Source organism: Tachypleus tridentatus, chromosome 6 (genome assembly GCF_004210375.1).
Source record: "Tachypleus tridentatus isolate NWPU-2018 chromosome 6, ASM421037v1, whole genome shotgun sequence".
NCBI lineage: Eukaryota > Metazoa > Arthropoda > Merostomata > Xiphosura > Limulidae > Tachypleus > Tachypleus tridentatus.
This window is the reverse complement of record NC_134830.1, coordinates 83,565,757-83,581,117: the sequence shown is the minus strand read 5'-3', so window position 1 is coordinate 83,581,117 and position 15,361 is coordinate 83,565,757. Positions and strand designations below refer to the sequence as shown.

General features: G+C 31.9%; 1 protein-coding gene across 1 annotated transcript in view; it reads right to left on the bottom strand.

Annotated features, from left to right (window-relative positions):
• LOC143251655 (uncharacterized) overlaps positions 1-15,361 on the bottom strand; it is a 104,758-nt gene that overhangs the window by 60,198 nt on the left and 29,199 nt on the right. Inside the window, exons 6-9 of the mRNA XM_076502916.1 lie at positions 12,514-12,684; positions 10,713-10,853; positions 9,177-9,396; positions 2,631-2,797 (exon numbers count right to left, since the gene is read on the bottom strand). Coding sequence (XP_076359031.1) covers positions 2,631-2,797; positions 9,177-9,396; positions 10,713-10,853; positions 12,514-12,684 — 699 coding nt within the window. The remainder of the gene's footprint in view (positions 1-2,630; positions 2,798-9,176; positions 9,397-10,712; positions 10,854-12,513; positions 12,685-15,361) is intronic.

The window sequence follows — 15,361 nt, the reverse complement described above, 5'->3', positions numbered from 1 at the left end:
GAAGCAAGATGGCCAAAGCCCAAAAAACCAAAAAAGGGTTTTATTTGGAAAATCTTGTTTTGACATTGCTCACTCCAAGGTGACTGCTAACTGGCACAGAGTCGAGCGATAAATACAAGACCATAGTCCATGTATGGAACAGGATCAGCAGCGATAGTGTCAGAGCAGATAGATTTAGCTGTGGTGTCAGTGAGCTCGTTCCGACAAATACCAACACAGCCCAGTATCCAGAAAAACTGGATAGAAGTAGATGTTAAAGAGAAATGGGCTAGTCAATTTTGAATTTCGGCAAGAACAGGATGTGAATAATGTGAAGCGATTCCAAAGCCAGTAGAAAACTAAGCGAGGCAGTATAAATAGTGCAATTTGAGTACTGCTTACCTTCTGTGTGATTCAGGGCAACAGAAGTGGCATAAAGTTCAGCAGTGAACACAAAAGCTGCAGAGGGGATTCTGCGCAGAATCACTGAACCACAACAAACCATAGCAGAGAACACACAGTCGACTGATTATGCAACAATCTGTATGAACAGAAATAGAAGGATAGTTCAAAAGATGTTCAGCATACAACAGACAGTATTTCCAATCGGGAGTGCCTGCTTTACTCAGATGACTTAAAGATAGGTCACATTTGGGGACTGGAATAAGCCATGGTGGGATGGCTGACCAGTGGACACAGCACTGTTATCCAAGGACAGACCCAATTCCTCCAACTGCACCTGGATACGAAGGCCAAAATGAGCAATGGCAGTTGCATCTGTTCTGAAACAGTATGGCTCATCGAGAAAGGAAAACACAACCCCAGGTGGGATGTTTTGGTAAGGACAGTTGGAAATGGCAGAAGTTCAAAGAAGGTTTATGAGACTCTGTGTATAAGCTCTGAACTGGGGAAGTGCAGAAAGACCCAATGCAGAGCCAAAGTCTTTGATGATGAATGTGATCCAGCATCTTTAAGGCTGAGGTCCTGGCAGAGCCATAGAGACCAGTGATCCATAGTCGAGTTTCAATCGAATAAGAGCACAATACATCTTTAGCACAGAACACCAATCTGCTACACAAGTGATGGAAGAGAGGACATGGAAGATGTTCAATGCTCTTGTACATTTGACCCATAGCTGCTTAATGTGTGGTATAAAGGTCAGCTTATGGTCAAAGATGAACCTCAAGAACTTTGTCTCAGGAACCTCAGGCAGCACAACTTCACTGATACAGAGTTCAAGATCAGGGTTAATACCCTGTTGGCTGCAAAAGTGCATGCAAATGGTTTTAGGGAGAGAGATAGAAGTTAAAACTGTTTGCTGTGGTCCACTTCAGTAAACAATTGAGGGCAGTCTGTAGCTGTTGCTCAATATACCTGATGTGGGAGGTCCTCTCACCATGTACAGGAATCCACACAGAGTGGTCACTATTAAAGGGAAAAAAAGGGTGAGGAGAAGAGATCCTGAACAAGGATCCAATGATCAAACAGACCATTGTTAATGTCCCAAATAACCATGACCCATAATGAAAAGGGATTCCATGGAAGTCAAAGTCCTCACCAGAGGGAGAACTTACCATTGGGCAAGAGAAACTAATTGCCTGATGACTCTCAAACAAAAAGGAGAAAAATGGAACCTAAAGAAATGTGAAACAAAAAATATCTAAATGAATGAGATATTGAATGAATTTGAGATGAAACCTTTTCAGGTTGACCAACCAATTCAAGCACTCCAAAGGACCAGAAGAGACTGGCATTAAGATGCTTGTTGGGATAAAGTAAACTGAGAAATTAAGCATTCAAGATGCCCACTTCAGTCATTCTGGGGCAAAAGAGCACTGTAGGGTGATAAAAGTTCCCATAGTAATTTAAGAAAAGTTGATAAACCAACTGACATTAACTAATAACATCCTTGAATTCCTAAAAAAGTCATGAAAAAATGAGAAAAAAATTCTAGGAAAGATGAGAAACCCATCCACTTATGTCTTCAGCCATTAGGATTAATTCTGCCAAGGAACAAGACCCACTGGAGAGAAGAAAATAGTGGGAACAAGAGAGAAAAAAATAAAGGATAAGGCTTGATGAAAGAACTTCCAGTACCCAAAAATCAGTAGCAAAGAATGAACAAGGTTTTGTAAACCAAACTCAAGAAGCCCCATTGACCTGGAGTCCAAAGGATAGTCACTGCTAAGAAAGATAATAGTACTGAAGTTTATGAACAGTAGGAAGACAGATGGGAACACAAAAATGGAAAGTGGTAACAGGAAGATAAGAGGAAAAAGGAGGACATAAGTTTACAAATGCAAAATCAAGAAGTGATGTTTGAACAATCAGTAGAGAGAGAGATAGTTGCATTAGGTGGGGTATCACACAGCACTTGCACATGGTAATTTGAGAGTTTAGGTTGGAACATCAAAGCTTGCGGCAAGTAAAAAAAATGTGCATATACAGGGCAGCATAAGATCAGGAAAATCTTATGTGAGATGAGGTAAGCATTTTATCAAAATGAAAGTCAACAAATATAGGAGGAGAATTGTTTTGTTTCACATTTTTAAACATTTTAAAATAAAAGCAAACTGAAAAAGAATAACTAAAAGATATTTAAAAAAATCAACTTCAGTTGACACATTCAGATTAAAAAATTATCAACTTACTTTCATTAAACTAATAGCAGCTGCCTTTCCTCGTGACAGCTCATGCATTAAATTCTGTTTTTCTTCTTCCATTACTTTTTCTGTAGCTTTAAGACGATCCTGTAGCTCATTTACTTCATTCCAATACTGTTGTTCATTTTTTGCAATAACAGTCTTTAGTTCTTCCACTGGAAAAAAGATCATTGAAGATAAAATTTCATGAAGTCAAGTCTGATCCACCTGATACAATTTTTCCATAAGTCACTCAATCATACCTTACAGGCAAACATTTGGACAGGTGAATAATAGTCGTTACAGTATACGTTGACTAGACTACTTGTACATAAATAATTTAAAAAACCAATAACACAATATATAAAAATAAGATATATTCAGAACAACCACTGGGCACAATTCAACCAATAACATTCAAACATAAAATTAAATTATTATTGTACTCTTTCTAACACTTAAAATGATGTTTCAAATAACCTGAACATGAGCTGAACGTATAGTGCAAGTAAATGAACATAAACCAGCCTAAACAGTGACTGGATGCTAATTTTTGGAATTTTTAAAACTAGTGTCTTAAAATTTGGACTTCTTGTTAGACATTATCAAATAGGTTTATACCATAAAATGTTTATACCATTAATTTTTTTTTTGTTTATTAAGGATCTTCCTTTATATCAAACTACAAGACAGGTAAAATTACAAAAGTAGGATTTCTTTTTTTTTACTGGAATACTTTTGATTTTTTACTTGCACTTTTTAATATTTCTGAACATTTGTTACAAAAATAAATAGTTTAACTTCTGATAATCACTAGTCTTGGATCACTACTCTTTCTGGTGACACACTGAATAGCTCTCTTCATTGACTTTATCCCTTCTAATATATTTTTTCTGATTCTTGCTGGATCCAGTCAAAGGTGCAAGATTTTTCTCTTCATCTCAATCCATGCTTTAATCATTTCTCTGTTGCTACTACAGTTTACAGTATCAGGCTTAACTGTTTCGTTAATAGGTAGTCTAATATTTTATTCCTACATTACTAAATACCTTATAATTGCATTTACACACAGTTACAGTAACAAAAAATTAACATTTTACATATCACAATTTACAGTAGAGGATATTTTAACCACTATGACAAACAGATGCAATGCCATGAGAGTCTCCAATGAAGCTCTAGTCATAATGGACTTCAAGATGAAACTCATGCCAATGTACTTCTAAGAGAAGACACTAGATCACTAAGGTAATAGAGGTACAAGTTGGCATGCTGTGATGGTCAGGTATTATACCATGAAAGGAGACTAACTGTTACTGTACCTGCTATCAGAACACTTTGTTATATCTGGCTATCATTTTATTGGCTTATTCTCATGAAATCCAGATCACAATCTATTCATACAGAAATAAAAGATGGTTAATCAGAATTTGATGTTCACTTTGCAAAATAAATTTAAGTTCTGAAAATTATAATGATCCAACACTGAAAATGTATTTTTGATAGGTACTCACTTCCCTCTCACATAAATATCTATTCTTATTCAGTAATGCCCACTATGAGTAAAATTGTTTTTACATGCTACAAGCTTTTAACTCCCATGTACTCAAAGAGAAACATGGTTCCACTGCACCTCACATGCAAGATAATCCTCTTGATATGTGACTCCCCCTATATTTGATTTTGCCAAACTGTCACTTTGAGTTTTGGTAGAAAATGGAAGCACCAATTTTTAGTGGGAAGGAAGAAAGAAAAGTGTGAGATAAATACCTGTTGAAAATACAGTTTCAGTATAGGTAAATAATAACTTCCCTTCACTCACGTTAATAGCTAGAATCCCACATTGAATAGGTGAAGAGACAGGTGTAAGAGAAAGAAAGAAGCACTCTTCAAAAGCATCCAAAAGAACACCATTAAAAAAAAAATCCATGCAGTATACGATCGTACATGGGAAACTACAGCAGTTCTAAACTAGTTATATTTTTTGGGCAGTGTGTAAAGAAATGTCACAGAAGTGGGAGGAAATTTGGAGAGGTACATCCAAAATGGAGAGAACAATTGTTGGCTAGCAATCCAAACAGATAATATTATAATCTCAATCCCATAGAGCACAATAATAATGATATGCCTCTTGGTGTAGAGAGGATAGGGTGAGACAGACTATACATAGCAAGCCAATTGCATACAAAGTCCATCTGCTGGAAATTGACCTTCACATGGGGGGGGGGCTATAATGAGGACCAAACTGTTGTAATTCAACTACAATTCAAATTTCATTCACTGGGAACCAACATCCATGTAGGGGTAAGAGGAAAGAGAATTATACTAGCAGCAAGTCAACTCCAATCCAAACCTCAGCAATTTGATGGGGGTAGGAAATAGAACCAGAGGAAATCTTATACCTCCTCACCTATGAACAGAACACATCACAACAATGTGATAAATTGTTTGGCCAATCCATGAACTTTATATTTGAACAACTGGTATAACAAAGTTGTCTCTGTAATGTAAGCTATCTAACTGAAAACCAATCCAACAGGAACCACACTCAGAACAATAACATCCTTTGTAAAAGAAAATTGTCTAGGGATAGTGTATGAGGAAGTCATATTAACATGCAAGTTCCATTACTGTAACCCACAACACAAATGCAGGGAACAAGAGTATCAATTAGAGAGAAAACAGAGACAACTACAATACATATATGAGAACTTATGTTGATTGGTTGAGCTCTGAATTCAAAACCTAGCCACTGACAAGCAAGATACCTGATAGGTAAGCTTAAAATTACAGACATACAGTAAACCTAAACTAATGTTGTATAAAAGGATATCACTAAACATTAACAAAAATCAAAATTTACAAGTAGGTACACATTTAACTAAACTTATGTTATTGCAAGCAATAACATTAATATCAAATATAATAACTAATCTGTCCAAAGCCAGCAGATCCAAATACATGGACCACCAAATTCGAAGCCTGATGAAGATCAATTCATTCATATGATGATCAGTTTCCAATTGTGTTCAAATTGACAATTTCTCAGTTAAGTACACCACCCAAGTCTAGATAATTGTGTTGGAGTTAATTAAAACATTTTCAAAGTTGAAACATGAACTTTGGTGAAAAAAAATAGAAAAGGAAGAATAATAATAAAGGTAAGCTATTACTTAAAACATGTAAAGTGAAGTAGAAAAAACTGAGAATATCTTCTCTTCATATGAAATCGGAAAAGAAAAAATGGGAAGACAGCATAAAAAAAGAATTTGCCAAATGAAAGTGATAGTTTGCTTCAACTGAATTGAGGGATTTAAATGCACCAGGATAGTGTGTCACACTCCTACTAGTGGAGGGTTGTTGCATAATGAATTGCACCCAAGATGCAGTTGAAGCATACTGATCTTGGGGTAGGTAGGAGTTCAAAGTTTATGACATGCAAAAAACAATTTTGCATATAGAGAACAGCACTGAATAAGAACAGATATTTATGTGAGAAGTTAAGGTATCATATCAGAAACATGGCTATAGGAAGATAACTGTGATATAACAAGCAATAGTTTAATCACCTGGTGTTCTCCTATCCTATCATAAAGCTGATACAGAATGAGAGGGAACAGTTACAGAGTGGAAAGCCTCGTACAGCAATTCAAGAAGTTTATGGAGATAGCTCATGATATCTTTGGCATTAGTGGTATTTACACTTGTTAATGAAACACAGATGCTCTTTCATTGAAAAAGGTGTGTCTTCCTCTTGCCTTGAGTTTGGTCTAAAAGCATTTGAGTATTAAGAAGTATGTGATAATCTGGTCATATATGTGAATCCTAGTGAGTGCATTATTAAATCTGATCCTGTTCCTACTGAAGACAAAGATGATCATATATAGAAGATATAAAAATACGTATTGCCTTCTGAAAACAAGAGGCCAAAGGAATGCAGAAAAGAGAGAAGATATGGATCACAAGCATTCCTCAGCAGATGTTGGTGAAACGATCTCACAGAAGAACTTACTGATCCCCATAACATTAAATACAATATCAGGCACTAATTTTAAAACTCAGGGATATATAAGTAAGTGACAGTCGTGGCAAAAGAAGTGGCATCTATTTCTGAGGAAGAAGTTCTTGACATCAGGATGCTATCTTAAAACATGATTTTCAATGCAATTCAGAAAGCTCTAAAAATACAGCTATCAAGAGAACTTTGAAAGATGCCAAAACACAGACTGATTACCATTATGAAGTTCCCGAGAACTATGTAGTTGCCCAACAATCCTTCATCTGCTGGATTAAATGTCCAAAGAAAGGAAAATTGTATGGGCAGAAATACATAATAGAATTTCAATCAGAAATCAAGGAAATGACTGATATCAGCCAGGTTGATAAATTCAACAAGAATACTCCAGACTGTATGTTTAAGAAGCTTGGAAAATGGCAGTGCAATAAGTATGATATGTGGAGCAAAAATTAGATTGAGGAAGAAATAGCAAAATTGATAAATCAGGCAAGTTTATGTATATAAACTGTTGCCATAAAAACATAGAAATATTTATCTTGCACATATTGTGAACCCATGGTGTCTTGCCAAGTGTTCATCTGCTTCCCATTTATGGTAATCATGTCTGCACAGCATTTTAAAATTACAGAACAAGCATAAATAATGTTGAAACCAAATTTTATTTTGGATATTGGGCACTAACGTATTAGGAATTACTCACACTATTATATACATTTTAAAATGTGATATAACAAATAAAAATGTAGATTTACTATATGTTATTGTTGAGTGGAGCATGACTGAAATGCTGAACGATTACTTTCTTACATTGAGTGAAACCAAGAGTACAATACAACCTTTTTAAAGTCTGTGAAATAATTTAAATTGATAGATTAACTCAAAACTTCTCCCATCACTGGGAATAGAAACTTTTATGATTAAATAAAATCAACACAATGACACTGATATATAAGAAACAAATTTTGGAGTAAGCACACTGCATCTTTATAAATTCAAAGTTTAACTTTTCTGTATTATTAGCAATGCAAAGGTAAAAACTATAAAGGTATATTAGAAGTTTTTTTGTGAGTGCAAACACACAGAAAAATACCCCTGCAGTACACTATAAAATCTTTTAATACACAATAATTAACTTTTTTTGGAAAAGGATGTGAACAGTTTGGCAAAGACAGATTTGAATAACAGCTGTAGTATCTGTAAAATAAGAACATATTTAGGAAAGAAAAGTCAATCATTCTTTATTAGTTCATACAGAAAGGTCAAAATGATGGATGTATATTGATTACATATACATACACTCACATAAAGACACTTGCAGTGTCAAATTTCAGTATCAAAGTCTACTAAATTAAAACTTTTTTCTCCATAAAAGATAAATTTTCAAAACCTTTATTTTCAAGCTACTAAAATACACCCGCCCCAGGTTCAAAATACACTTTTATTATAAAACAGTAATTGCATGTACATTTGGAGTTTTATAAATATCTTCATAAACATAAAAAATAAGCTTGAAATTGGAAATAAATGTTAAAAAAACAGAAAACTTCCATTATGGTACAGTCATAATGACATGTACTCGACAGATTATCAACTTAAAATATGTCAGAAATCTAGCATCTGCCTGATAATAGGTCACACTCCAAATCATAAAAATGCAGCATTGGTAAAGAATTAAGCAAGATAATTAACACAGTCTTACTAATGCAAATAAAACAACACATTCTTATGCAGTTATTAAATGTGTAGTATATGGGATAGTGCTTCATATACAGATAAGTAATCCTACATAAAATATGTTCAAAATCAGTATTTTATAATTCTACAAAATATTGTACTTTACCTTCTTTGAGAGTTTTACTTCACTTTTCCAAGTTTGAATAAAAAAAGTATCTTTCTTAACAATTTTCATGTTTAATATGCATTTAAAACTTTTCTGAATACCAATAAATAGTACACTTTCTTGTTTCTAATTATTCTGTTTTAAGTCATCAGTGTTCTGGTGATTTATAATCAGTTCTGCTTTCTGAAATACTAGATATTTTACAATTATTTTATTTTCCTTGAAATTCCTTGCATTTCTTAGCGTTGATGCTAATTACGCAGAAGTTGGTTGGTTGATTTAGTGTTTTATGGCACAAAGCAGCTAGGCCATCTGCGCCAAACGTCCAGTAAAAAGGGAAAAGTAAATTCAGTAAAATTAAAATTCATAAAAGGAAATTAAGGTAAAACAAAACAAAGTTAAAAAAAATAAATATACAGCATAAAACCAATGTTTACATCTAGTCTACAAAGTCAAGAGAAAAACTACAGTAATTCAAGTTGTAAAGGACTATCTGTAGTGTAACTGTAATAATCATAACTCACCAGGAAGACTAACAGGTAAGTACAAAAACCACCATTAGTCACCTGAGAGTGACTATGCAAAAGTTATAATAAACTTATTTGCATGTGATACTGTAGTGTTAATTTTCTCCAGTGTATGTTTTTAAACAAAGAATTTGTTCAAAATTATGCAACAAAATATATTTTGGTATTACCTTCTTTTTCTAATACATTTTTCTGTTGAATCAGAGTTTTTCTTTCTATCTTTGAATCTCTTAACTGCTGGTCTCTCTGCTCAAGTTCTTCATGCATGTTTCGTTTTGTCTCTGCCATAGCCATAGATGATTCTTCCTGCTGCTTTTTTAATTTTTCTATCATTTCAGACATTTCTTGTAATTCCTCTCTGAGTCTTGCTTGTATCTCTGCTTCTTTTTCCTGTTCACAGAATACTTTAATAAGTTAAATAAATAGTTTATTTCAACTAAAGTTATATTGAATTTCTTCATTTTTAATGTCTTGAGATTTCACACATCCCTTAATGCTCTATTATTATCAGTTGTTACAAGATGTGCAAGTACAATGGATTTCATAATGTATTGTTAAAATCAAATGACAAAGGAAACTGTGTTTACTGGATGCCCAGGATTACACAAATGTTATTTATTATATATATAATTAGTTAACCTTTTACAACCCCAATTACTAGCAGAAAAATGCTTAATTATTTCTTATCTACAGTTAAACCACCAAAACTTCAAAAGAAATTACAAGTGTGTATTATCTGTAAACTGTACTACGTACAAAATCCTATTGAATTGAAGAGTATAAAAGCATAAGAAAAACAAAAGGAATCTAGATGCAGGGAACAAATTATGCAGTGAACATTTCAGTTAACACTTTTGTAAAGGGTTTCTGTACCTTGTATAACCTTGTAGCCACCACGTAACCATGAAATTATACATGTACTATAACTGAAAGCATTTAACACAGCATCATAATATTTGGCAAGATTCAGTAAACATTACAAAGCTTTTGTAATAAAAAAACAATAAGAATTTTTGATTCAGTACTTTCACTAAAAATCTTTTTCCATACAATTAAGGAATAAAAGTGTTGACTGCTCCAAGTTGGAAGTGATTTTCATGTTACAATTATAAACACTCCTCTTAAATTCAAAACTGTAGAATTTCAACTGCATAATATCTAAAAATATACTTCAAATGATTTTTTTTAGACTTTATATTTCATCTATTATTTTCTGTACCCTAGCTTTATACAAGTTTGGCCAATTTAATTGACCTTGTAACAATCATAGAAATTACAAAATAAATCTAAATTACCCTTTTTTCTTTGTAGAAATGACTTCAAATCATAGCATAAAACTAAACTGTTTATCCTAAATAGCTTAAATCTTGTATATGTATATATGTTTCTACTTGTGTTTTTTTGCCATCTGAACCTTGTCTAACTAATAGTCCCAACAATCAAGTTTTAAATCATTTGGCAAATGTGTAGTTTATGTTACCTTATCGAATTGTGTAATGCAAGGGTTACAAGTGTACTTCAGGAAAAATTTATTTTTAGTTTTTTTCTTTTTCTTACCTAATCTAATCTTATATAGCATAACATTTCAAGTGTTACTAAGAAACAGTTGCTCCAGTTCCCTTATAAAGTAATCATAAAATTTGTGTCATCCAAATGTAAATAAAGTCCTTTACTGCACAGGGCATGAAAATTACAAGGATACATACCTGAACATGTTGCAGTTCCTTAGTTTTTTCTTCAACCTGATTAGATAGCATCTCTGTTTCTTTTTGCAGCTGTACAATTCTTTCCTTGTTGCTTTTGATAGTATCTTTGCACTTCATCAACAATATCTCCAGTCTTTTATTCTTCACCATAAAAAGACCAAATAAAAAACATACAGATATGTGTTTTTTACTTTACTTGTATCAAAAGTATCTTTAAAAACAACAACTAGCTTTTTGTTTTCATTGTTATCTTGCAAATTTCTAAAATTTGCAGAAGTATAAATTCTACTTTTTACATTGAAATATCCTAACAAGTAACTTCCAAAATGATTTTATAATTATCAAATGCCCTCTCATGGTTCAACCACACACTTCAGGACTTACGATGCTAAAATGTGAAGTCAGATACCTGTGGTGGGCAAGGTGCAGATAGCCTAATATGTAGCTTTGCTCTTGAAAAACAATGGAACAAAATAACTTTTATGATATCCTAAATATTGTAATGAAGAAACTAATCATATCATCCTTCTTCTTACACCTTGAAGCATGAATAGATGTGATAACCACCCACATGGTAAGGGAAGGACATTTATACAACAAAAATACAGTAACTCGGTGTGTTCTTCACAAAACTTAATATGATTTTGTTAAGTTTATAAGTATTTTGCACTCAAAGAATAATATTTTAACTATGTTTTTATAATAAAAATGTTATTCATTCACAGAAATTAGTTACACTTGAACTGTTAAAATAGTTTGAGTGCAAAGTGATTTTTGTTTTGAGTATAAAAATATTATTCTTCATTTTATAGTTTTCATATTTCATTTGCATAATCTCTACAGCCTTCTAAAAAGAATACCAGAAATTTTTTGAGGTAAATGTTTATATTTTTTCATTTTCTCAACCTATCAGTAACTATCTGTTATCATCAATGTACAATGTAATCAAACCAATAAAATTAAGAAATACAAAAAAAACACATTTTACAGATGTTTTTTGATTAAATTCATAATTTCATGTCTTTTCCTTTTCACACATAGTTAATGTTTAATATTTTATTTTTCTTTATTGTTCTTTACCACTTATTCATCTTTATACAGGTCAATGGTGCTCTTGAATATCACAGTGTCTCAGGAAGGTATGTATAATTCTTCTGAAAACTTTTCATGCATTACATAGCATCATAACCATTAAGAACTTATGCAAAGTATAATGTATATTTTAAAAAAAATTAAAGACTTCAATTAAGGATTTTAAAACATAATTAGCTAAAATATAAAAGGATGTCCTAAATACAGTTTAACTATACCTCTAACTATAAGATATTTAGATAAGAAACAAACATAAGTGCTACAGTCAATTAAGCAGCTAACAATATGGCAGTCAGTTACATGTACTCTGATTATTTTGAAGTTGGTTTGAAAGTACTGTCATTGTTAGACTATAGTGTACAATGAGCTCTTTCTAATTATTACAAACATGCATATGCAACATCCACATATAGGCAATAATTGAAGGTGGGAATGGCACCTATCAGAGGCTGACAAAATGTATTACTTGTTTTAATTCCATTCATTCAGATCACTTCTGAACCATTTATATTTAATTCATACACAAGTTATGTTGTTTGTTGCAGCTTGTCAGAGTAAATCAATTTAACAGTAAAAGTTTTATTAATAAAAAAGAAATAAAAAGATCTAAGATGCTTATTTCACCTTATTTCTGCTGATACCAAACAAATTCTATCCTGTCTGATGTAGATCGGGATGATAAAAAAAATTAATAAATATGTCAACACACCTTTTCTTTTATTATCTGTAGTTCTGGAGCTTCTTTTGGTCTTGTAATTGGTTGTTCAACAGTTGGCATTTTTTCTGGGCTTTCAGTACAGAGCTCAAGGTTCATAGTGGATTGTTCAGTTTGATTTGTTTCAAAAGCTTCTAGGTTATCTCCTTCTTTTAAAAGTTTGATCTGAAATAATCACTACAGTCTCAGCACAATGAGAGTATTTTATAATCAAGTAACTAAATCAACCAACATTTCTTTTCTTCTTTGAATAAATCTGAACTCATTTTGGAGATGTTTACCCAATTTTAGGTTAAATAAGAAAATATCTGAATATGTTTATTTTTCAAATAAAATGCAACACTTTATAAAAATGAAAGTATAATTTTAATAGAAGTACATTAGTTTTAACACAACAACATCTAACCAGCATTCATAATACTAATGTAGCACATTAAGATAGTTCTTTATTTTCATCACTGATCCACTCTTATGTTAATCTACAAACCATAAATGTATTTCAATTTAACTTACCTATTATGATCAATAAATGTTATATCCAAATGAAATTACCACTTTTATAAATAGAAGGTGAGAATACTTTCATTATAAAACCTCAGAATTTTACTTGTGTTCTGTTATTAGTGATTATTAATAACAATTGAATTAGGTAGTTAACATTTTCCTCACCTTTGTGTTTCAGATAAATACTTCTATTCCCCCATTAAAGAGTTATCTTATGTGGAAGTGCTACAGAATATTCTGTACACACATGCCACAAGCCTTGAATAAACTCCCATCCCTACAAATGATCAAATTACAGTTGCCTTCCAACAATAAGCAAGCATCAAATATAATTAATAAATCAAATTTTAATATCTGTCAAGTTTCAAGTTGTTAATTTTATATGGAAATTTTTCAAGAAAATCCTCAATATCTACTGTGATATTTGCTCTCTAGGCATTCCCACTTTTGTAATTTATTTACCACCCTTCTGAAAAAATGTAAATTACTTATTATAATACAGATATTATTCAGGTAAAACATAAATTCTATAGTCTTCAATCTAATTTGTTTACAGAACTAGAAACTAGAAAATCAGACCCAACTGTCACATTCTCCCTTTCACAGATTGCCAATAATTATCACTTATGTTTCATATTATAACCAATAGAAAACCAAAGTTTTAATCTATCAAATCATGTGTTATATAACATTACTTTCTACACAGAGCATTGTCTATTTTATCATGCAATTTCAAAATTATTCTCGGACAAATCACAATGAGAAGCTTAGCAAAAATTTAAATGGTTCTTTTCACATTCTTGCATAGTTAGAAAGCTAGAAAAATTATGATAGTTTAGGACATTCCTTTTATATGTTATTCTGTATTTTTAGGTGCATTATATAATTAAATAAAACTAAGCATGGTTGTAACATTAGTACAAAAAAATAGGGTTAAGTTGTTTCATCCACAGTTGACAGCAAAAAAGGTGTGTGTGTGTGTGTGTGTGTGTGTGTATGAGTAGCATGTGTATTATGTAACTTATAGAGTAATGCAAGCTCCACATTTGTGATTTCAAACCAAGGATTATTAGCTAGACATTTCAAAAAATATTACAATAATGTATAATTAAATGTATCATGTTACAAGCTTTAAGCTATTTAGGATAAACAGTTGTGATTTCCTGTTACAATTTACAGTCATTTCAGAAAAAAATATTTAGATTAATTCATTTTCATATGGTGATTACAAGGTCAGTCAAATTGACCAAGCCTGTATAGTCATAGTATAGAAATTAACAGATAAAAGTTAAAGTTTTTTTTGCAAAACAACAAAACACATTTGACATTTATTTAGGAGGTTTGAAGGACTATGCAAATGGAATTTGAAAATTTTCACAGTTAACCCTCTGACACCAAACAAAGTTTTAGAAAAAACAACTAAAAAATTTTGATTTTCTTGTCTAAAGAAGACTTAATACTGAAAGCTTGCCTAATTTTATGAACATACCTTAAGTATTTTCAGTTATAGTACATATACTGCCATGGTTATTGGTGGTTAGCAGGTTGTGTAAAATACATTAGCCTGTTGTGATAGGGTTAAGGAATAACTAACTATAATTGAACATTAACATCTATGTTTGTATATGTGGAATAAGTAAATATGATCAGTCATCAACTTCTACGAATACATGAAGCAGTGATGAATTAAATATAAATAACATTATATGTGGATATATTAAGGAGTAACAAATGATGTCTAAACACTAATTTCTGTGTGTCATTTAACAAGGAAGGGAGGAAAAGGTATAAACCAGCACAAGCAAATCTTAACATCAAGGAGAACTATTGACAATTTCTGAAAGAGAAAATGTGAAAGGTGGGTATGGCAAGAAAGGTATGATTTTTTATTCTATTGATATGTAACTAAATTAGATTAAAAAACTATGAAAACTATGCTTTACCAAAGAGATAACATTATAATGAGTAATTTACATTAAATTTCACACTTCTTAGAGGGGTGATAAAAAAGTTATCAAAGAGGGTGTATCTACAGAAAAAAAAGTCACAATTCTTACACCATGGGAAATTTAGGATGTTGTTTAAGAACTTAAAAGTATATAGTATTCAAATGTGGTTTACTACTTGCATTTTCATTTCAGATTTATTCATATATCATGAAAACATAGTAGTGTAACCCTTCAACTGTTTGACTTCATGATATTTATGTAGGCAACTGCAGTTGTTGTCATAGGATACAAGCATTCTACGTGCAACATTTTGAATGTCCTGCTACAAAAATTCACAAATCTTTGTATATGTGGCAGTAGACAGATTTACACAAGCTACGAATGAGAAG